This window comes from Emydura macquarii, unplaced genomic scaffold, assembly GCF_026122565.2.
Source record: "Emydura macquarii macquarii isolate MOO-44397 ecotype Brisbane River unplaced genomic scaffold, CSIRO-AGI_Emac_v2 contig_3477, whole genome shotgun sequence".
Classification (NCBI taxonomy): Eukaryota; Metazoa; Chordata; order Testudines; family Chelidae; genus Emydura; species Emydura macquarii.
Genome location: NW_027133614.1, coordinates 8,079,266 through 8,103,536, shown reverse-complemented (window position 1 = coordinate 8,103,536; position 24,271 = coordinate 8,079,266). Strand labels below are relative to the sequence as shown.

The window sequence follows — 24,271 nt, the reverse complement described above, 5'->3', positions numbered from 1 at the left end:
TATTGCTGCTTAGACTATTGCAGTGTTCCAATAAATCCTTTGATTTTTGTAAGCAAGTATTACAAAATCCATTCATGCAAGCAAAATCGCATGGTGTCAAAACTTTATAAGAAACTTAATGATAAGTTAACAGCAATGTTGCTGTTTCACTACTGATCAAAGCACACAAGAAAGAGGAATGATCATATGCTGGTTTACGCAATCTATTAACTGGCATCTCATTTATCCATCACAAGTAGGTAGTTTGGGCTGTGAAAAGACTCAGATCTTGGTGTAGCATACTTTCAGTCAATATTGTTGTACTGCACCAATAACCTACACTATTTTTATTATTAATTGCTGTTCATAATGACTGAACTATTAGTTTGCTAGTTATACTGCTTAATGAGATGTCCCATTAGACCTACTTTGGGAGACACGTACAAATGCTTTTGGAACCACAACATTTTTCCAAACACTGATCCTGGATTAGAGAGTACAGTGTATTGACAACTGTATTAAAATTATGATCTGTCACTTTAAATGCTCACAGAGGTTTCCTGATCCTGCTTGCAGACTAAGAAGCTCTGTAAGCAAGTGTATGATCTGGGCCAAGCAGAGTCAATTTGAAGACAGCTTGTATAGAAAGATGAGTATGGTGGGATGAGTTGTGCCTCTCTGTTTTAAGGAGCAGCCTGCTTTCTCTCTCTCTCTGTTTTGAGGTTCTTCTGTATTATTCTGAACTATAAGAAATAAAAGTGTGTTATGCTGCAACTGTAGAGAGGGGCTGTGGACAGTCAGGCCTAAGGGTTAGAATCAGGTCAGGTGTCTGGAACCAGAGTTGCGGTCAGCTTCACGTGTGAAGCCAAAGCTCAAAACTGGAATCATAGTCAGGCATCAAGGCAAGGGACAGAGTCAGTGTCAGGTTTAAGGCACAGAAGTAAGGACCTGATGTGAGGCAGAAAAGCAAGAACTGGGAGAAGACAGGGGTCTGGAACAAGGACAGGAACAGGGAGGAACCAGGAGTCAGACAAGTAAGCAGGGCCGGTAGTAGCAGCAGCCAAGGATTTACCTAGTTACTCAGATAACTTCCTGTACCTCTTTTTGCCTTAAGTAGTGCGTCCCAGCCAATTGGTGGGGCTAGACATCTCTCCCAGTCAGGAGCATCTTGGATGAGACTCTTCATGAACTAGAGCTTTGTCAGCCCCCATCTCCAGTCATTCGGTGAGCTGCAGCAGCCACTGTCTGAGCACTGCCACCCTCCACAGCCTTCCAGCAAGAGTAGTTTATGCTTTTATCTAACTTGTGTGTGTTTGTCATGAAAATAAAAGACATCAGAAAAAAAATGTTTTTATAAGGGGGAAAGTGGGGCAAATTTGCGGCATAGCAGCCTTGGCACTCTCCCTTTAAAATTAAAGGTGATACCAATAATAATAAAACACATCACAACCAATGCAATAAAAAACAAAATGCTAAAAAGTCAAATACCACAGCATCATTAAAAGAGTGGGAGGAAGAATCAATATTTATTTTCTTGTGGTATCTGAAAACATACCATAATAACAACAGCAACAAAACTTCATGCAAACATCAGAATCACATATTTACTGCCACTACTTTTAAAAAAATCATGTTATGTTTCACTTGTTACACTGGGTTTGCATCCTGGGGAAATTAAATAGTTGAGGTGGTAGCAGATCTCTTCTGGCAGGTTTATCTGTTTTCTCATGATCGCAGGGTAGGACTTCCTTGGAAGTTGAAGTTGAATGGAAGTCCATTCAAGTCTATACACACTAGAAATCCTTTATGTTTTAGAGTGACACCTGAAAATGAGATTCTGTTACCTCCTCAGGAATAATACTACACTGAATTGTTAGGCCTACAGTACAGTTCAGTAGCTGACATTCAAATCCTGGATGCTCTGAGGTTCCTTAAAGTTTTTCAAGACTAGCAGGAATGAAATGAAAGAGAGACTTACAGAATTTATGTTCTTCAAAGTAGCGCATGGTGAGATATAGAGAAACGGGCATTTTTCACAGCATTTCCTGTTTTGAGATACTATAAATATTACCATTCATGTTATAACAAAAAACTATGCAGCATACTTAATATATATTATACACACATAATGAAACACATATTATATCATAATGTAACATATGAATATACTATAATACATAGTAATATAATGAATTACATTACCTACCAAAATGCTACCAACTCTGAGCAACTGTTTAACATGCATAATGCAACAGTGCACAGCTATTTAGAAGATGAAAAATTAAAATTAAGGATAATTTTAGGTAGGCAGAATTTAATTACTCAACTGGAGTTTGCTCAGGTCACTGGAGCTAAAAGCCTTACTCTTGCAAAAAACAATAATGGAACTTTTAGAGAACGCAAATGGTCAAGATCTTGGTTTTATGTCCCATCCAAAAGACAGCAATTTTTGCAACACACTTCTTCAAACTGTGTGTTACACTCCAGGCAGGCTCATACGTAGATTTGTCAGTACAAAGTAAACCTAAAATAGATGTGGATCTGTATGGCACAGCCTCTAGTCTGTATGTACAACCTTCCTTTATCCACGAACCACAATCATCATAATTCTGATGAATGAAAAAGTACTCAAATTAATAATCCCTCAGTCTGTTGATAGGTGAGCAATGCCTGCCACAGTAAGTAGTCAACCATATGCATGGCTGAAAAAAAATGTATTGTACAGTGTTTTTCTCTTTCGCGTTGATATATCTTAAATAAAAATTATAAATATTGGAGGTTATAAAATAGATTCTGCCATTTGTTTTGTGTATTTATTTGTGTTACACTGTAATCAAAATCTATGTCATCAGCTTAGACAGCTTTCTATTAGTTAAGATCTGTTGACAGAGCTGAAAGATATACGACTGTTTTCATGTGGTACTGGATACTTCATTCTTATCAGTTTCATCACAAATGAGCTAGAATATCTTCAATATTAGCTTGATTAAATGTCAGAAAACTACTGGCTTTTTTTAGTCATAGCTCTATTTTTGTTTTTTTCTCCTTCTTTGCATGAATGCCGGTATTTCCTTTGTATAGATCTCACAGATAAAATTTTGCCACTGGCGAGTTGGGGTAACAGCCAATACAAGAATGTACCTTGCAATTTGATATCATTATGGCACATATGTGAGCACAAGAATTTCAGCATCACAAAGATAGTCTTAATAAGTGATAAATTAAGCAAAAAAGCAAACTGCAGCTTTTTCGTGCACTTATAAGACATTTACCAATTCTCTTTTCAAATGTGGAGGAAATTATCTGAAATGAGAAAGCATATTAGTATTGTACCAATATCAAAATGTATTAAATACAGTATTATGGAACTGTACTTTATGAATATTATATAGTTTAGTCTAGCACATTATGTTTGTGTTGTAAAATAAGTATAAAGTTGCCAAAACAATCCGTCAGTTCCAATTGACCCATTACTTGCTATTTTCCTAATTACCAAATATCAAATTAGTAATGCTTATACTATTTTTGTAGTTCATTAGTAAACATTTGCATGTTGAAGAAGATTTTTAATTTATTTTAGGAAAGTAAGAACAAAATAATACCAATTATTCAATTCTCAATTCTTACCTTTCAGCTATCATTTGGGGAAAAAACTAGAATCACTGAGAATGATATTGAATAGTGCATTTCTTACTAGTTTCAAAAGGAAGTGGGAGAGTGCTAGTAGCTCTGCTGCACTAATGGAATCATAGTATATATCCTGATTGGCAAGCTCAGAGGGCCTATACGAGTATGGCTATCCAATGGGACATTTGGCCAGAAAGCTCACACATTCCAGTACTAGCATGCTGAAGGACCTTTCATGACATGGATGAGGCATGTGTACGTTACAGAACAACTATAGCATGTATTATTGCACAATACTTGGAATTCTAAAACAAAGAAAAACATGTTAAGATTTAGAAGACTACGAAGCTGAATGTTTTAGTTTAGACGTTGGTAAAAACATTTGCTTAATTTGTATATTATATAGTCCCAAATATAATATCCCTATGACATATCAAAGTCCACTGTCTGTCTCTGGAGATCTCTATACAGGCCACTAGAATGTGCAATACAATGAAGTTTTCTTTTCTATAGCCTCTTTACTACAGACTGTATTTTTACAGAGTTAAATATAGTACAACCTTGATTATCCAAATGGCATGAGTGATATTGAACATGTTCAGATAATTGAGGATTCAGGTAATATATGGATTTTTCATGACGGTTTCATATAACAGGGAGATTTTGTTTGTATATTTGAAGTTGTACTGTAATACAATTACAAAGATAAATAATAGCAGGGGAAGAAAGAAACTAAAAGGAAGAAAAGATGGGGTTTTTTTGCAATGGAAATTTAAAATGAAATGGAGAACTAATAAATAGAAGTATGACAAAACCATTCTGGTGTTTCCTAGTGGTTAGCTGACAGGAATAGAAAGCAGTGCTCTTGGCTTCTTTTCTCAGTTCTGAAATTCACTCTTGCAACCTTGGGAAAGTCACTTAATCTCTAAGCACCTCCACTGTATAATATCTATTTCATAGGAATGTTCCAAAATTTACTATAGAGCAATCTAATGCCCAACATTATTTTTCCCATAAGAGGAATACAGTATTTCATTGCTATTGCCCTGGTAAACAGTATTATAACACCCTTGGCTTCAGATAAAATATGACAATCTCAAAACTTGCTTTTTAACCTTAAAATAATATTTGCACTGCCTGTGACTATTTGTTCTTTAGCCAGTATCTCCCTGGATTTTTCTCTCTCTCTTCCAGTGCCTTGAAAATATTCCTCTCTTCTCCTGGCCTCCCTGTGTTCATCATTTCCCTAACTTCTCTTTCTGACCATCTTCACCAGCTTCCCTGCCTGAGTGGCAGCAAGTGTTCCACTGTAACCTGCTTCTTCAGTGGCTTTGGCAGTGGAGGAGTTGAGAGACAATAGTGTTTTGTGGGCTACTATAAGCACCTGGTACCTGTCCTCTCCTCTCTAAATTGGCTTACCATAGAATGCCAAATAACATTCAAGGCCTGATCTTCAAGGCATTCTCTGGCCTGGGCCCAGTGTTTCTAAAAGACTACCTAAAGCTCCAGGGCGAGGAAGGTGGACAACTTGCTCTTCTGGCACAGAGGAACTCTATATAAATAACATGCGTAAAACCTCATCGTGCAAGAGACCGAACTTCACTAGAAGTCAGGCTAAGAGTGAGCAGATAGCAAGTGTGAAAAATAGGGACAGGGTGGGAGGCAATAGGCAGCTATATAAGAAAAAGCCCCGAATATCATGACTGTCCCTATGCAATCGGGACATCTGGTCACTCTAAGAGAGTGAAATAAACTCACCCCAGAACCATCACAAACCTCACCGCCTTCTGCTCCGTGCGCCAGGACGTTTCTCTGCCCCTGCCTTCTCTGACACCAAGAACGAAACCCTTCCAAAACAAGCCACACCGCGTGCCCACCTCTGCCCCAGGGGCCAGGATGACCTAGCAACCACCTGGCCTGACTTAATGCACCGCCCAGCAGAAGGCGGCTCAGTACCACGGCGTGTCCCACAGGCCAGCGGGCTGGGTTTCGGGTTGTCTATGAAGGAGGCCGGGCGGGGGGAGCCCAACAAACGCTGCCAGGAGTGGGGCGGGGTGGGGGCTCCTTTCCCGGGTCAGCCTCTCTCGTTATGCCCGCACCGCACCGCCAGCTCCCGCCCCAGCGCGGTGGGAACAGGGCTCGCGAGGCGGTCCCGGGGCGCTGTCGCTGCTCCTGTGGCGGGGGCCGCGCGAGACGCAGGCAGGCAGCGCGGCGGGCAGCTCAGCTCGCGCAGGCGGCCGTAGCCGGGCTCCTCCCCTGGTCCGGGAAGCGCACGGTCCCCGGAGAGGAGGAGTCGAGCTCAGACTCAGGAGCGCTGCGTTACGCCGCCAGCTCAGCTCAGCTCAGGTCGGTGCGGCGGGGTCGCCCTGGGGCTGACTCGCCACTCGCCTGGGACCCACCGGGGCTCTGGGGATGGGCGGCTCTGGCGCTCCGTGGAGTCGCCCGCTTGCTCCGTGGCTGCTGCGGGGCTACCCCGCTGTCACCGGCCCCCTGTCGCCGCCGAGCGGGGAGTGCTGCCGGCGTCCAGCCCCGCCGTCCTTCGGGTCAGGATCCGCTCCCCGCCTCGGGTGCTGGGCGCTCCTGGCCCGGATTGGAAGGGAGCGAGCCCCACTTGCCAGCCGCTGATCCCCCCGGATCTGCTCGCCCCCCATCGCCTGCCGCAGCCGAGCAGATAAAACACCCGAGCCCTCCCCGTTTCCCATGGCGGCGCTGATCTGCGTTAGGAGAGCTGCCTACACCGGTATTGCGGGTGCGGGGTGTTTGTGTGAGTTTTGTTGTTGTGTATTACTGGTCAAGTTACATCGCTGGAAGGTCTAGCGTGTAAACCAGAAGAAGCCATACCGGTGCGGGCCGCTCTGTATCACTGCCACTGAATCATGGCTAGGGCAGATTAGCCCCTTTAATTACACTAGGATGATTAAAGCAACCAACCTTTTAAAGCAGCGAATCCTTTAGTTCAGTGGCATTTTTAAAAGGAACGTTTCTGTAATTCATGTCCAGCTAATGGCTGCAATGTCAAAGCCTGCAGAGACAAAACCCTGAGATACCAGAGGGTTGTGGGCTATGGGCATCAAAAGTAGGTGCTGTTCCTTTTCTTAACTTCTTGGAATGTGGCTTAATGTGTTCAAATGTGACATTTTGCCACAATTGTATATGATGGCATATTGTTATTTTTTTCATATTTATATTGTGGTTGTGCCTAAACTCAGAGTCAAGCTATCTCTGTGCTGGGTATGTTGTGAATACCTAAGAAATGACAGCTGTTGCTCCAAAGAACTTTCAGTCTTGAACTAGACCTTAGAAATGACCATTTAAAGAAACCAACATATAGTGGGGTGTGGGGAGTGAAGGTGGTTTGACAGAAAGCCATCGTATAATATCTGAAATAACCCGAGAACCATAAAAATGAGTGACTGTTTTACAAAAAGAGGTTTTATATGTCTATCTGTATAATATTTTTGTTTTTAGAATGGGAAATAGTCCATCTACTTCAATGGGATTGTCTAATGCTGCTACTGTGAACAAGATCCAGGTAAATAAAGAGGTCATTTATTAATTCAGAAAGAATAATTATTTCTAGCCTTTGAAAAAGGGGTAGTAATTTACTAATTTCCTTTTTTTTCTAACCATTACAAGGATTGTTTTTTATTACATCAGCCTACGGAATCTGAGCTGTGAGTTTAGTAAATAATGTGTTATGTTTTTGATCTCCAGTTCTGCAATCTGATCCATGTGGGCAGACCCTTATACTTTCCCACTGTCCCATTCAAATCAGTTAAGTTCAGCACTGGTGTCATTATTAACCGATGATGTCTTGGGGGTTAAACCCCATGAAATCAGTGACTTCACCAATGAGAGCTAGAAAATATCTCAGGTTTAGCTTCAGTAAAGTAACAGAGGCTTTCTAGACTTTCTAGAGAGAACTTTATCATTCTTTCCACATTCATCCTTTTGATTAAAGAGCCTGTCAGACATGCATCATTTTTTACTTTTAGATGACTTATCACAGCCGTGTTATCCACAGCTCTGTTATGCTTTTGGGGATTCTTGAAAGGGTCAGTCTTGTCATGCCAGACCACTACAACGTTCTGTTCCCTGGGGTTTGTTATATACCCTGTCTACAGTCTGTCCTCAAATCTCTTTAGAGGCATCTTCTTTGTTCCACCCTTGCATTTTATCACCCAAACAGTGTAAAATTACACACACCCATTGTTGCAAATACATTATTAAAATTGCAAAATCAAGAATTCTAGTTAGGAAACGTCAGAATTAAGATATCTTGTCCCTCTAACTTTTAAGTGGGTTTTGGAGGAGAGTATGCTCTAGTGGTCCCAGACCCTTTTGCCAATTTCCCCCCAAGTGGGGGGGTCTCTTTTCCCCCATCCCTTACAACTTGTCCCTGTGCCAGTCCTGCCTCTTCCACACTCCTGGCTTCTCATCCCAGTCCCATTCTCCTCACCTACCTGGTCTCCGGTCCTCAAGCTTCTCATCCAAGTACCACTCTCCTTGCCCAGCCAGTCCTAGTCTTACCCCGACCCCTCCAGGTCCTTGTTCCCTTGCCCAGCTAGTCTTGCATCATGGGTTGTAAGGCCAGAAGGGGCTATTGTGATCAGTTAGAATGATCTGCATAACACTGGCCATACAACATCCCTGAATTAAATTCATGTTTGAACTTTTAGAAGGGTATCCAGTGATGGAGAACTACCACACCCCCTGGTAAATTGTTCCAATGTTAATTACCCTCACTGTTAAAAATGTATGCCTTATTTGCAGTCTGACTTGTCTAGCTTCCACTTCCAGCCATTGAATTGTGTTATATGTTTCTTTGCTAGAATAAACAGCGTAGTATTAAATATTTGTTACCCATGTAGGTAATTGTAAACTGTAATCAAGTCACCCTTTAACTTTTTCTTTGTTAGACTCAGGTTACGGCTACACTGGCCGCCATCAAATCGATTTCTCTGGATCGACTGAGTAGTCAGTGAAGACCCGCTGACTCGATCCAGAAATCGACGTACTAAGACCACCTTTGCAAGTGGCGTAGCGCTGTGTCAATGGGAACCTGGTTCCCGTCGCCGCAGTGCAGTGAAGATGGCGCGCAGAAGAGGAGCAGAGAAGTCGACGGGAGTTACACACGTTTTTTGTGTAGCTTGTGTAACTCCCGCTGAATCTCGGAGGTAAGTGTAGACAGGGTCCCAGAGTTCATTCTATTTAGTTTATCACTATAAGGCACATTCTCTAATCCTTTAACATTCTCTTGACTCTTCTATGAACCTTCTCCAATTTACCAACATCCTTCTTGAACTGTAACCAAAACTTGACACCATATTTCAGTAGTGCTTGCACCAGTTCCAGATACCGGGGTAAAATAACACCTCTACTCCTACTTGCTATTCCTCTGTTTATACATCCAAGTATTGCATTAGCCAGTTTGCCACAGTGTCTCATTAGGAGCCCGTTGAGCTGATTATCCACCATGACCCCCCAAATCCTTTTGAGACTTCCTGGGATACAGTCCCCCATACTGTATTACCATCTAAATTCTTTGTTCCTAGATGTATACTTCCCATTTGGCCATTTCAAAACACACATTGTTTGCTTGTTCCCAGATTACAGAGCTATCATGATTGCTCTTTATCAGTGACCTGTCCTCTTCATTATTTACCACTCCCCCAATCTTTGTGTCATTTGTAAACTTGATCAGTAATAATTTTTTGTTTTCTTCATTATTGTTGATAAAAAATGTGAAATAGTATAGGGTCAAGAAGCAATCCTGGCCGGACCCATTGGAACACCCACTCAATATGGTATTTGTTACCATAATGAAAAGATAAAACATATTGATTTTGTCTAAGTCTTTGTCTTTAAGAATGTGTTAGATACAAATTAAATGTATTAATTTATATGCAGAATACATTGACTGAAACTTTAAAAAAAATACAGGAAACCATTTCGGACAACTGTGTAGTGATTTTCTCCAAAACAACATGCTCTTACTGCAAAATGGCAAAGAAACTGTTCCAGGATATGAATGTAAATTACACAGCAGTAGAACTAGACATGTATGAATATGGAAGCGAGTTTCAAGATATTCTTCATCAAATGACTGGTGGTAGGACGGTGAGTACATCTTCTCAGATGTAGTAATTAAAATAGAGTGGAGGGTCCATGTACTAACGCAATAGCTAATAGATTGTGACCTCATCAGATCTTGCATGCTAGCAGGGTTGAACCTTATATATGAGCTGCTCAGTAAAACAAGATGCTGCAAGAAGCTGTAGCAAGGATTCTGTAAGGTCTCTCTCTCCTCCTGGTACTGACCTGCCACTCCAGAGTCATGATAGTTACTGTACTGCTGATGATGCTGTCTTTCAGATGAGACAACAAACGTCACATCAAAGACATACAACTGAAATCCATCAGGGACATTAAAGAATCATGGCACTTTTTGCTTGGATAGAAGTGTTAGCCCCAGTGTCCTGGGAACTTTGGGAATTACATTCTGCCTTTATAAAAGTTCCCTGTAATTTCATTTGAATCAGTATTTTTTTACTGCTTTTCTAAACCCATGTGTAAGTGACATATCTTACTTTTAAGGAGAAGGTGAAGTGATGCCTATGTTTAATATAAAGCATTTTGGGACCCCTTTTATAGAAAGTTATTATGGAAATGTAAAACTGTCCACTAATGTGGTGCATAGAATAGCAAGTATGTTGTTTTAAAAAAAAAAAAGCTTAGAATTCATAAGTTTATATGGCAGTATGCATGACCACACTTGGTTTTTTTCCTATCTCCACAAAATAACTAATGGAATTTTTATATACTTAACAGGTTCCAAGAGTGTTTATTAATGGAGCTTTCATCGGAGGTGCTACAGATACTCAAAGGCTTCACCAAGAAGGCAAACTACTTCCATTAGTTCATCAGTGTCAAATGAGAAGAGCAGAAAATTCTAATCTGCCATGTAGCCTACCTTAGCCTTAGTTACAGAAGTACCCCTTATCTAGATGTTAGGTACCTAAAATCCATCTTTAGGCTTCTAAATAAATGACCTGACTTTCAGAGGTACTGAGAACGCACATGGTCTAAAACTAGGCCATTTATTTGGGGGGGCTAACTATGGATTTAGGTGCTGATCTTTAGGCATCCAAACTTGAAAATTTAGGCCTCGGTGTGCAGCATGGTCCAGTAGACTAACTAGGGCTTGGAGCCAGTAATTTATTAATTTGAAATCATTTCTCTAACATAGGCATTACAGCTTGGGGAAATACTTAATCCCTCCCTGCCTCAGTTTCACTGTTGTTAAAATGGAGGTAAAAACAATTACCTACCTCACAGGCCATTTGTGTGGGTTAGCTAATATTTTTGTTACATCTTTGGAGATGTAAAGGACTATATATGTTTTAAGTATGTTAAAAAGTGCTAAACCAGGTTCTGTGAAATAGGTGACACAACTTGTGAAAACTTGCACTGCTTATCACCTTCAACGCCTTGTTGGATCCTGTTGATTGCAATGTGAGTTGGTTTGCTACACTTTCTAGCTAATTTTACTGTAATTGTGTTAGAACAAAGGTTGACAGTGCAATTTAGTGTTTCCTATAAAATCAAGTCTGCTGGAAATTGATTGTTTTCTTCATGTCAAATTATGTACACTGAAGACACTAAAAAGAACCATTTAATGTTTTTTATTCATATAAAGTCTGCAGTTATTGTGATTTTAATTAATTTCTGCAGCATTTGTGCCAGAGTAAAAGTTCTACTGTTATTAAAGGCAGTATCATGATCAGCTACAATTGTTTTTCTTACAGTTCTGTATATACTCCTCATGTAACAGTTGGAAACATTAAGTACTAGTCACTTTGAGAAACCAGTCTGTTCTGTTTCAATAATGTAGTTAAATAGATTAGTTACTATACCTACTGCTAATTCCCCCTGCCAATTCTTTTATTTTTAAATGTGTGAAAGCCCAATATACATGGTAATAGTGAATCTGACTATATACAAATATGTAAAGTGAACAAAACTTTTGTCTAATCATTCAGGCACTGTAATCTTACATGTTGCATGTAACTATAAGCAGATTTTTATACAAAAATATGATTTTATGTTTCTGTGTTCAATTGTCTATATGCAGTATGAGGCATACTTTTAAAAATGTAAGTTCTGTACTGACTCAAAGCTCCTTTGTAAAACTTTGAAATAAGCAGAGGTTTTTTTCGTTTATTTTGGCTTTCCACCTAACCCTTTCAGTCCCTGACACGTCACACTACTAGTTACCTACTACCTAGAGGTCAGCATGCAAGACTGGGGAGGTCTACCTCTGGTTCTGAGGCAATAGCTGAGGTGCCACAGGTGTACCTAGCTTTTCAGCAATAGTGTGAAATTCACTCTTTTGTCATTTTCCTCCACAGTCCACCTGATTCTGAATACCAGCATGCCAACTGGCTAGAGGGCTATTACTTTCTTTGATGATTGGGAGAGCTTTGAGCAGTACCAGAGGGACTAAAACAATCTGTCTTCAGTCAGGAAGACAACATTGCTTCAGTTTATTCAAGTTCCTCCATAGGTGGCTATCCTCACACTTATAGGGGCTAGAAATTAAAAAAAAAAAAATCTGAAAACAGATGGTTTAGGCTTCTTGAAGTGCCAGGGAAAGCTTTGCTCATCAGGTGCAAGTAGATTTTAAGTCATGGCAGGGAACTATTGGAGTAATACAAATATAGCAATTTAATTAATGTTAATACTAGTAAGGCACCAGTAGATTGTCAGAGGTCCTGGAGTTAACAGTGCACACTAATCAGGTAAATACATGGCTTACAGAAGTTTTGTTATGGCATACAAGTTACTTGCAGAAGAGAGGCTTTGAAAACATATGAATCATAAAAACAGCCTGGGAAACTATGTAGTCCCTATGCACAATATTATAGGTCAAACACTGCAAATTCTATACTAATATCTAGAACAGTATAAGATATTATACTGTTAACAGCAGTTAATTAAAAAAGGGCAGATAGGAAGTCAAAGAAATTTTCTGAGTTGGTCAGTCAGTCACAGAGCGGTCCTTGAGATAAGGCACTGAACTGGGACTCACCCTTGCTTTATTTTTGGCTGTACCACTTACCTGTGGGACATGGGGGAAATCATTTCACCTTTCAACTCCACTGTAAAATGGGGACAGTTATATTTACTTTCCTCTGTAAGGTGCTTTGAGATCTTTGGGTAACAAACATTCCTTTCCCTTTCAGTTCTCCATAGTCAACCCACGTTCCCCTCAACTGTATGGTTCTCAGCATTTCCATGCTGCAGTAGAATCATAGAATCATAGAATCATAGAATATTAGAGTTGGAAGGGACCTCAGGAGGTCATCTAGTCCAACCCCCTGCTCAAAGCAGGACTAACCTCAGCTATATCATCCCAACCAGGGCTTTGTCAAGCCTCAGCTTAAAAACCTGTAAGGATGGAGATTCCACCACCTCCCTAGGTAACCCATTCCAACGCTTCACCACCCTCCTAGTAGACAGACTCATCCTAGCATCCTATACAGTTGAAGATCTACCAGCAGTCACATTGCAGCAGCGTAATGGACGCAGCTTGAGAGACTCTTAAAGCTTCATTGTACAATAAAACTGCACAGCTATTGCAGGAAAGACAGCATTTTTTAAAACCTCCTTTGGCTACTGTTATGTATATCTGCCTTGTAATGTAGATATCAGTCTTATAGCTACTGGCTACCTTAAAGCTTAGTGCTAAATTGGTGTAGAGGGAAGGGGAACAGTTAATCATAAAGGCTTAGTTGTAAAACAGTATCAATGCTCTGACCTCTATAAGCTTTCCCTAGCGCTCCAGGAAGCCTTTAATTGAAGGTAATGTCAGATTTTTAACCAAGACATCTTTTTATCTCTGTGTCAATTAGGCACTGGCATTAAATAGGTGTTAACAAAAGTTCTAAACAGTCTAAAAATCCCTTCTTCTCTTAAATGCTCTGCTTTCAGACTCAATCTTGTGTTTCACATGTTCTTCAGTCACCACACCATCTACCAGCATAGACCCACCCTGAATCACTAAGGGCTGGTCTACACTAGAGAATTTTGTCAACAAAAGTCAGCTTTTTTTTGACAAAACAGTGGAGGTGTACACATTGCAATGCTCCTCTGATGTAACTCACTTGATGTGCCGACATAATAAAACCACCTCAAGGAGAGGTGTAGGACTTATGGCAGGAGAGAAAGGGTGATACCGTGTCGATGTAGACACTTCCCTTACATCGGTAGTTATTTGCAAGAAAACCAGCTGGGAGTGGGGCAAAAAGCCCTAGGCAGCTGGACCCCCGTTCCCAGCTGGGATCAGGTGGGCGAAAAGCTGGTGGCTGGACTCTGGGTTCTGACTGTGAGCTGAGACAGGAGAAGCTATAGGCAGCTGGAATCCAACTCCTAGCAGGCAGGGGAGAAGCCCTAGGCGGCTTCTCTGTCGACTCCCCCAACCTTGTACATTTGAGGAGGCTGCCTGGCTCCCGGTGGGGAGCAGATGGGGTGGGGGGAGAAGCTGGGCAACTGGACCCCACTCCCCAGCGACAAGAAGCCCTGGGCTGCTTCCCCCTGGGAACTGGAAGGAGGGGAACTCCTGGTGTTTTCCTTTGGCTCCCAGCAGGGAATGGGGAGTGGAAGGGGGCAGCCCGATGACAGCATGGAAGCCTTTGGGGTTGCTGGCAGGGATCTGAGAGCTCGGTGTCTCAGCTTCCCACATTGCCCCTCTTAGGTCGGTGAAAGTGCTCCTGGTGTAGACATATTCCACCTCCCCAAGGAGGATAGTGTGGATGTCAGCCACCACAGAAATTATTATAACCATTAGGCAAGATATAGATAATAAAACAGTAAATATTATAATGCCACTATATAAATCCATAGTATGCCTACACCTTTAATACTGGGTGCAGTTTTGGTCACCTCATCTCAAAAAAAGATATATTAGAAATGGAAAAGCTATAGAGAAGTGCCACAAAAATTATTAAGGCTATGGAGCAGCTTCTATGTGAGGAATGATTTAAAGGACTGGGACTGTTCAGCTTAGAAAAGAGACAACTGAGGGGGATATGATAAAGGTCTATAAAATGGTGTGGAGAAAGTGAATAAGGAAGCATTATTTACCCCTTCACAAGAACTAGGTATCACTCCATGAAATTAATAAGCAGCAGGTTTAAAACGAAGAAAAGGAAGTATTCACACAACACACAGTCAACCTGTGGAACTCGTTGCCAGGGTGGTTGTGAAGGCAAAAGCTCCAACTGGATTAAAAAAAGAATTAGATACATTTATGAAGGATAGGTCCATCAATGGCTATTAGCCAAGATGGCCAGAGATACAACCCCATGCTCTGGGTATCCCTAGGCCTCTGAGTGCCAAATGCTGGGACTGGATAAAGAGATGGCTCACCTGATGATTGCCCTGTTCCTTCCCTTTGAGGCATCTGGCATTGGCCACTGTTGGAAGACAGGATACTGGGTTAGATGAACCAGTGGTCTGACCCATTATGGCCATTCTTGTGTTCTTAGTTGGAGGGGCTAGTGCACAGCCCTGGTGGTACTTGTTCTGGCCCTTGTGGTTCCCCTTCCTTCTCTTCAGACCCACAGAAACCCTTATTTGCCCTGTGGGAGGTAGGTTTCAGTAACTGGCACCTCTGTCTCTTTTTGGTTTGGGAATAGAACTGCTCAGACATGTGCTTATGAAAATAGTTTAGAACAGGGGTTCTCAACCGGTGGTACGCGTACCACTAGTGGTACGCGGAAGACGGCTCGGTGGTACGCGAGGCAAACCTCGCCGCCGATTCCGCCGCTGATTCCCCCCCACCGCCGCCGAGAAACCCTGTCGCCGCCTCTCCCCCGCCCGCCGCCGCCGCCGACAAACACTGTCGCCGCTCCCCCCCCACCGAGAAACCCTGCTGCCGCCGCCGACAAACGGTGCCACCGCCGCTCCCCTGCCCGCCGCCGAGAAAAGCTGCCGCTCCTCCCCCCCCGCCGAATCATGGCCCCCTTGCCGCCGCCGAAAACGGGCAAAGGGCTGCAGAGTTTCTGCGGAGGGCACTGATTGAAAGTGCTTACTACGCTTATTTTCCGAGTAGTGCTCTGGACAGGTACAGTCAGGTGAAGCGGTACTTGACCTGACCCTACCTGACCGGAGTGGTACTCAGGAAAAAAAGGTTGAGAACCGCTGGTTTAGAACAATGGTGTTCACATTTAGAGTTTATCAGGACTAGCTATTTTTTTTTTTTTTTTAACAACATCCCAGGTCGACTAGCCCTTATTCCAGAATATGACAAACCCTAAATAATTAAACAAGCCCTAAATAATTCCACTCAGAACTAGTGAAAAGTGCCACTTCTTGGCAATATCAACAGATTTAAACACATTTGGAGGTTGTAGGCTAACTTGTTGTGGAATTTATCTGGGGCAATTTCAAAAATTGGAAATCTTCCATTCCCATCTCAAAGGTTATATCTGATTAACTTGAAATTTGGTCCAAAAATTCTGCTTCAGAAATTTAGGGTAGATACGCTGAAGTTGAGAAGTCAAAAGGGGGCTACTTGCTTAAGTATGGGGAGACTACGGTCTCAATGCTTGGCAGTGGCTTTTCATATTTCCAAATGCTTTGATTTCTTTAAAGTTTAACCTTACCCGTGAAGTTCCTGGTTTGTAAATGTGTTAAAATAAAAAATTACAACATTCTTGTCAGAAATGTTACCCCAAATTACTGATATGAACCTCCCTTTAAAGAAGTGAACAGCTGTTCACATTGTCCATGTAGGATGAAGTTAATGTGACTGGATGTGCCAACTTGATACATCATGGTCAAGATTTTGAACGTTTTCTTAGAGCCTTCTTCGATTAAGCCAATCTGGGGGCTGTCAGAGGGTCTGATCAATTTTAAATTGTTTTAATGAGATTATCTTCTAAAGGTTTGAGGGATCAGATAAACCTCAAGAAATCTGGTTGCTTATTCAAAGCTATGTAGAGCTCTCCACAAAGTTCTCAATCTGTAACCAACTTTCCCTAATAGGCTTTTTATTTCTGTAATTATCTTCTGGGAGAGAAGTTCCAATGAATTGCTACTACTCTCAAGATACCTTACAAGAATAGGAAAGGTCTGTTTTCCATCGAAACACTGCAGACTCCTCTGTTTACAGGAGATAGGTAGGTATGAAGAATCTAACTTCATTGTTGCTTCTTTTTAAATTAAGGGAGATTTGGGTTTTGACTTCCTCATCTTTCTGTGTCATTCTCCCCCATCATCCTGGCCCCAAGATATAAATCCAAGGCCTTGAGAAAATGGAATATACATTAATGTGAAATTAGACTGGCAAGTGATTGATGCCTCTCTCTGTTTCTAGTTTGTACTACAGAGAATCTGTTTTTCCAGCCCTGACTGAGCAAAAAACTAAACACCATTTTCCAAATACAAAATCAAGATTATTGTCTTAGGATCTAAGCAGATTTTTCCTCACACCAAAATGCACAAACCATAGATTTGTTTAATATGAAACTAAATAACCAAACAAAAAATTGTCTGATATGCATAGTTTATTTAGTACTCATATCAAATTCTACAGTCATAATGCAGTTTACTAGCATTATTTCACTTGCAATTAAACATCTAAAACTAATAATTGCAGTATAATGTATTTCCAAGGCCAGGATATGGGTAACATAAGGTCCTGCAATATTTGCAAAAAGTTGTTAATATGCAAACAGGAAAGTACATCCCTTTCTTCCTCAAGATGGACCATTACACTGTTAAAGGTGCACTATTCACAACAAAAAAAGGCTTAAGGCTGATGAATTATTATTAGTCACTATTTGTATTAACATGGTGCTCGGATCCCTCAGTTAAGATTGTGATCCCACACTGTAGTGTACAAATCCACAGTTCCTGCCCCAGAGATGAAGCATCAAATTTCTCCTCTGAGCAGAGAACAATATGATTAGAAAGAGACCCTGTGAAATTTAAGACCTGCATACTTATTCTCATAATACAGTTAACTTGAACTTTTTAGGTTGCAGTAATTTTTCAGTTTAAATAATACTCCCTCTCCACAGTTTCTGAAAGGCATAGTGCATCTTTTACACATGTAAAGAGTTAATGAACACACTGATGCTGGTTATGTATTTTATTATTATTGTAAAGTTTACTACATTTTGCTAAGTTCTTCAGTGCCCTATTAAAGTTTTGATTTACAAGGACAGAGCCATGAAATTAAATGCACCTAAATGTATACCTCTCATACTAAATTTTGTACTAAATAATTATTTTGCACATACGGTAGTAAAGATTTTTCTTCCTTTTTCTATGTAGATTACTGAGGTCTGTTAATTCAAAACAAGACTTCAGATGAAGACTGGTAACTCTTCCCATAGTGTAAAAAAAAAAATAGCATGCAAAAGAATTTTTTCCAAGACCTTACTTTTCATTTCTTTTACTGTACAATTTAAAAAATCTTCCTAAAATACTAACCCTTTGAGTTCTACACTCTAGAAATCTGAGGGAATTGTTTAAGGCAAAATTCCGTTAACAGTTCAGGAAACATGCTGTATGCCTATAGATACTAATGAGTGCCTATTTATTAAATAAAGATGTATTTGTTAAGGCACTCAAAGGGTTAATTCTGTTATTATTTACCAAATTAAGGCTCCTTCTTCCAAAGATCTTTTCTCATATTAATTTAGTTTTATTTTATAGAAAGCAGCATTCATTTTTGGGTGGCACGAAGCCATATATTTATTTATTTTAAAGTGAGGTTTCTACACTAAAACATGATTAAAAAACCAGCTTTATGGGCTGGTTCCACGTGTATTGTTTATCAATTACTTCAGATCAAAATTGTACAGCTTACAATTACACACTGTTTTTCTAATTGCAAGCCTGCAAATTCACTTTGGGAGTTGAAAGTTAAATACATGCATCACCAATAATCAAGATTCTGCAACAGGAACATAGTTGTTAATTTTGATGATAATGCTTGAATCAAACAGAATCAAGCTTCTCATCTAGATCAAACTATGCATTGCTAAAATGTATGATAAATGGGAGAAAACACATGACTGTAAATCAGTTAAGTATGCATATAGAACTTGGAACGTGCTTCAGGTACAGAACTATTGCATAAGAAAGTGACTTTTAAAAACAATTTTTTCCATACCGTACTTTAAAATGAGAATGTAGTAGAAGAGTCATTTTATTTGTTATCTGTTGTGCTCAACTATAAAGAAGTTGGTAACATTTATTATTTATTATTATTTCTATTAATTATTTGTTAATGAAGCATTTTATATGTTTTTACCTTTAAGCATTACCATATTTTTATATATATAAACAAATTCAAAATGCAGAAATATCTGAAGGAAAAATGTCAATATTAGAAACTATAAACCCACATGTAACACACAAGCACACATATTTACAGACGTCATATCTCCTGCTAAGATTTGCTAATCTTAACCTCAATTTTAGATATGACGAGCAGCACATATACCATTTTACTGACTTACCTTTTTACCATATTCCACACTCAGACAATATTGCCAGTAATGTTATATACTATGCTATCTTATGGTACGGTGAAACATGTAAAAACTTCTACCTGTTACAGGAATAAATCTGTTCAAACAAATGTATTTACTGTACATATGTCTCTATGGAACCTTTGAAAATAGCTAGCATAAACCTGTAAATGCTGAAACATTGTCAAATCAATTAAATGTATGTACATGATAAATGAATCAATCTCCTTTGCTCAAGTTTCTGCCTACAGTCAAGACGCAAGAAAATTCCACTAACCAATATTGCAAAGCTGCTTATCTACCCAGAATATGAATTTAATAGGTCCCTTTTATTATGCAAATAATATAAACAATACATTTTTAAAAGAATAGAGAGCATAATCACTATACAAACTCTAGAAATAGAAACTTTAAAATTGCACAAGCCAATTTAAAAATAATTTTCTAAAAATAAAGCCTATTAAATCATCATACAGGTAGGTATTGGATTATCTTTGAGAAATGTTTTCCAAAAAGAAAAAAAATAGGAAGCAGAGTTTATGCTACTGTACTCATTTGATTTTATGTGGAATGATATATTTTCTGTATTTTACAGATCAGACTAGATGATCATAATGGTGCCTCTTCTGGCTTTATCATTTATGAAAAATTTGATCTAGTTGGTCACAAATGATTTTTCCTACAGATTTGTATGCTAAAGAAAGGGAAATTATTTAAGTTTTAAAATATTTAAGGCAAAACATTGTAAGTAAAAATAATGCTCTAGTGTTAGTTGTTATTAATGAGCAAAGACAGCAACCAACAATTTTACTATATGCACAATGAGATCATAAGCTCAAGCCAAAGTTAGAAGTTAAATGGGACTAAAGATTAAAGACCAGATCAGAGGGGGAAGAGAAAAAACCCAGTATCAATTGGAGAACAAACAAGAGAGAGAACAATAGATAGTATTAGCACAACTAATGCCCCAGCCTGGGGTGGAGGACCAGCTAGCTTCATGATTAAGTGGAGTGTCTGCAATGGAGAAAAATGGTTAGCTGAAGACTGTGCCTTTATAGATCAGACTTAGGTAAAAAATATTTCCAGATTAATTTATATACATTTTAAACCAAGAATAATAAAGTTTGTGCTGTACAACCTTTTAAGAGCTTAAAGGAATATAAAAATGTTGCTTATTATATTGAACTAGTCTGTCTACAAGCTAGCGGACTTAACAGGTGTTTTAGGCACTAAGTGGTTTTATGGCCAATTACTAATTACTGCTGTTTTACCAAATTGGCCCCAATACATCCAGAAGCTGAGTAGACTTATTTTTAAACTATCATTTCCATTGTTAGGATTGTGGGTAAATGGCACTATTTTTCCTGTATTTAAAAAATACAAATGGAACTCAAATTCTCCTTATCTGTTGTAAGTCCAAATTTCTCAGTGCAAAACCCAATTCTCGACAACCTATTAACTTCCCTTTTGACATCTTTAATCACTTGTATATTATATAGTTTAGATGTCATTATTTTAAATTAGTGTGTGATATATAATTGGTATAAAATGTAAACAAATGAGGCAGAACAGGAAGGGGAATTTTAAGTGTTTTCAGGAAATACACCCCCCCCCCCCCCCCGTAGTCTTAAGAAGCTACCCAAATTGGGATTTTAAATCATGGGGTTTGGTTTTATTTTTTGAAGTCCTACCTCCATATACATATTCTTCTAGCAATGGGTCTAGAGCTTGGGCTTCCTTGTCACTACTCTGATCAAGAAAGTACCCTCTCACTTCCTTGAGGCAAGCTTTTGGCATATAGTCCATGAGCACTTGATCACTCTTTCTGTATTTTACCTATATATTATGCTTCCAATTCTACCCCATCCCCACCAAAGCACAAGCTTGTCACCATTACATTCTTAAATATAAACAGTAGTTAGAGGTTTATTTTCAGATGTTAGGATAATGTTAGCTATTTCTGAAATGCTTCCAAATCCCAGTAGCCTCATTCACAGCACCACTTTATAGTATAAACCCAGCTATTACTAAATGTTGCTCATTCTTTAACGACCAATGTATGTATTCTGTAGCTGTCAAAAACTCTTAATGAAAATCTAGGACTAGCATGTGGGTTCCTAATGAAATGGAAATAGATTTGAAAGCCTATCATTTATTCAATCAGGTATCAGGAAATCAATCCACCCACCTAATGGACTTTTGCCTCCTGCAAACATTTGGACATATTTGCTTTGAAAAACTGAACTTAATTTCAAACTAGCTCTTAATTTTCTCCTTTCTGCAATAAATCTCAATGCACAATTATACCTTATGGCTTTTTTGTTTGTTTTTTTATCCAAAGCCAAATGGAAACAAAGTGTTCCAGTAATGCAAATAACAATATTAACTTGATAGGGTCATCTCTCCTCTTTGGTGAAAAGGGTAATTCAGTATATTTACCATAAATAATTTAATTACAAGGATTGGCAATTACGCCTTTAGCTCACAAATTTTACTTGTTTTTTTTTAATGTTACTGTAACTATTAGACTAGTTCTCACCCACACATACATCCGCACTCCAATTTGCCAATTATCTTGACCTATTCACTCCGCAGACTAAAAACTGTTGGGTAATTGGATTTAAGACTAAAGAACATAACAACCATAGCAATCATGTTATTCTCTATGCCCCCAAACCTTAGGGTTCAGAACCATATGTAAGAAGAGAATGAGGTGAGGGGCAATACAATGTCCTCCAGACTTGCAAGACTTCAGCATGTATGCTAATACTGCCCTTGTCAGCATTGACTTTCACTCTAAAGGGGAGGCTCAGGTGACAGCAGCCCCTCTGCATTTCCTCCCAGGTCCTGCCAGAGGTAAAGCCTTTGTGGATCTCAAGCAATCTGCTATTTGAAGAAAGGACTCCTCTCTCTACCACTTCCATGAAAGGCAGGGGCAAACCCTAGCCATCCACTAATGGAAACATTTAGGGGAGCAGCCCATGTAAGGGACAATATTGTCCTATCAGTACAAACAAAACCACTCAGACTGTAAAATTGTATCCTATTAGCATCTTTTAGTAGAGCGAGTAAGGTGAATATTTAGGAGCATATTCCACACTCCGTCTGCTTAGCTATGGAGAGGATATGACTAGGTGTGGTGCACAACTCTAACAAATGTGCTTCATGTCCTGTAGACTATACTGAATGTTTACCTTCAATCTGCTTATCTAGTTCAGTGATTTAGGTTTTAAACTGGACTTCTTTCAATTATTCAGTATTAGCATAATTCTCCATAATGAATCTGTTAGTAAAGTCATTAGTCCAAACAAATCCTTTTAATTATTATAGGTTTATGCAAGAATAGCATACGGTCATTTCACATTTCTTTTCTAAATTTACTGTTTCCTAATTTTCCAGTCCATTTACATTTATACCAAAACACTAGACTCCTTTTTCCAACAAGAAACTATAGTTACAACACCTACCCAGTTTTCATTAATGTTTCTGGCTCAGCAGTAAACATTTATATTAGATATGTATCTATTGTGTGATTTAGAAAAACATTACTATATTTAAAATAAAAAACAACTTAGTTCCTTTATTTGAAATCACTACCAACGTCTTGTTCAAGTGAATATGGTCCCTACGTTCACAGTGCCTCTTTTTGTAAGAGGCTTGATGTAAGGAAATTTTTCACTCAAAAAGGATAGGTTACAAGGAGAAAAACAAGATAGGGAACCTGCCTCTTGAAATCCCTTTTGCAAAAAAAGCAGTGGAGCTGCTTCTGGATGTTGTCACCTGCAAAACTGTTGGTAGCCCTCTATTCTGTAAACTTTATTCTACTACTATGCTATCAATTACGAATGATCATCTGCAAGAAGTTCCATTCCCTTTGACTGAAAGCCACCACTCTGTTACCACAAGTTCTTCAAATGACATGATTTTAAAACTGTCCGTGTAAAATAATGAAAGAATGGGCTTTTTCACTGTTCTGATTAATCCCTTGAATTAGGGCATAAATGGGAGTATGACACCTTGAACATCAGTCTGACAAACTAAGGCAGTAAGCATGGGGCATGCAGTCACCTGTCTAATATTTTAAATACTGTCAGAGTCTAAAATGTCCATCCTACAAACACTAACCTCCAATTTATTTGCTTTATACTTAAACTGAATAATGAAGTATCAAGAGTTTATCTATTGTTAAAATGTGAACATCTCCTCTACATCTCAAAGTATATTTTCAGCATAGGAACCAAGTCTGATGTATTATTTACTATAATTAGGTTACTTTATAACTACAATCATTTTCAAACAAACACCAAATTAATCTTTTAAAATAACTACACATAGCAGGACACACGACAGCCACATGTATACAATTTAGGGAAGGATGTAAAGTATTACTAAAAACCTTAAAGATAAAAACTTGTGTCCTTAGTCTGTGACATATTGAAAATACCCTTTGATATAGATACACATCCTACTAATTCCTGCTCTAGAACAGAGTCAAGAAATTATCTGTAGACATAAATTTCTTCCCTATGCCTTTTGTCCTCTCCTTTCCTTGTCATGCAGAAATTAAGACTCATTTGAAATCCATTGCTAAACAAGTAAGATTTTGAGAGTGTGAAGGGGGCAGCTGTACAATACAGAAAGATCGCTGTAAGAATGTCACTATGAAATGGAAGTACTTTTGAAATCAGATTACTGATTTAATTTCTTTTTGAAATCAGAGAACTACAGTTAATCTTTAAATAGATTAAATGCCATGAAATGCTCTGCTTTTTTAGGATGATCATTTCTGTTTTATGTGCACATTCTTTTGAAGAAAACAATTTTTTTCTGGTGATGATGACCAAAATTTAAGTTACATAAATCAGTTGCATTTAGTCTTCCTCATCAAAAAAGCACTTGAAACCTCAGCAAGCTATCCCTTTGGAGGATGGGACTTATTTTATGACTTCAGGGATTCTTTCCTTTGCTAAAAAGAGTTTATACAGATCTCTTACAAAGCATACAAATTCTACAATAGTGCTGCTGAAACTGCAATGTACAAAAACTGCCTTTCAATTTACCAAAAAAGTTACATATTTTATTCCAGAGGAGCCAGATAGTAATCTGTTCAGAAAAAG

At 39.1% G+C, this 24,271-nt stretch overlaps 1 protein-coding gene across 1 annotated transcript; it reads left to right on the top strand.

The window, feature by feature from the left end:
- The first annotated feature begins 5,695 nt into the window (after positions 1 to 5,695).
- Positions 5,696 to 11,706, top strand: GLRX2 (glutaredoxin 2). The gene is made up of 4 exons (XM_067535183.1): positions 5,696 to 5,952; positions 7,075 to 7,138; positions 9,550 to 9,726; positions 10,438 to 11,706. Exons 1-4 carry the CDS (start codon positions 5,696 to 5,698, stop codon positions 10,582 to 10,584), a joined length of 645 nt encoding a protein of 214 aa, XP_067391284.1. The 3' UTR covers positions 10,585 to 11,706.
- Positions 11,707 to 24,271: the final 12,565 nt, after the last annotated feature.

What these genes read in the sequence shown, in the direction of transcription:
- GLRX2 (XM_067535183.1), top strand. Translation starts at nt 5,696, where the DNA reads ATGCCCGCACCGCACCGCCAGCTCCCGCCCCAGCGCGGTGGGAACAGG. An exon ending in CTACTGTGAACAAGATCCAG is followed by an intron (nt 7,139 to 9,549) that starts GTAAATAAAGAG and finishes AAAAAAATACAG; the next exon opens with GAAACCATTTCGGACAACTG. An exon ending in AAATGACTGGTGGTAGGACG is followed by an intron (nt 9,727 to 10,437) that starts GTGAGTACATCT and finishes TATACTTAACAG; the next exon opens with GTTCCAAGAGTGTTTATTAA.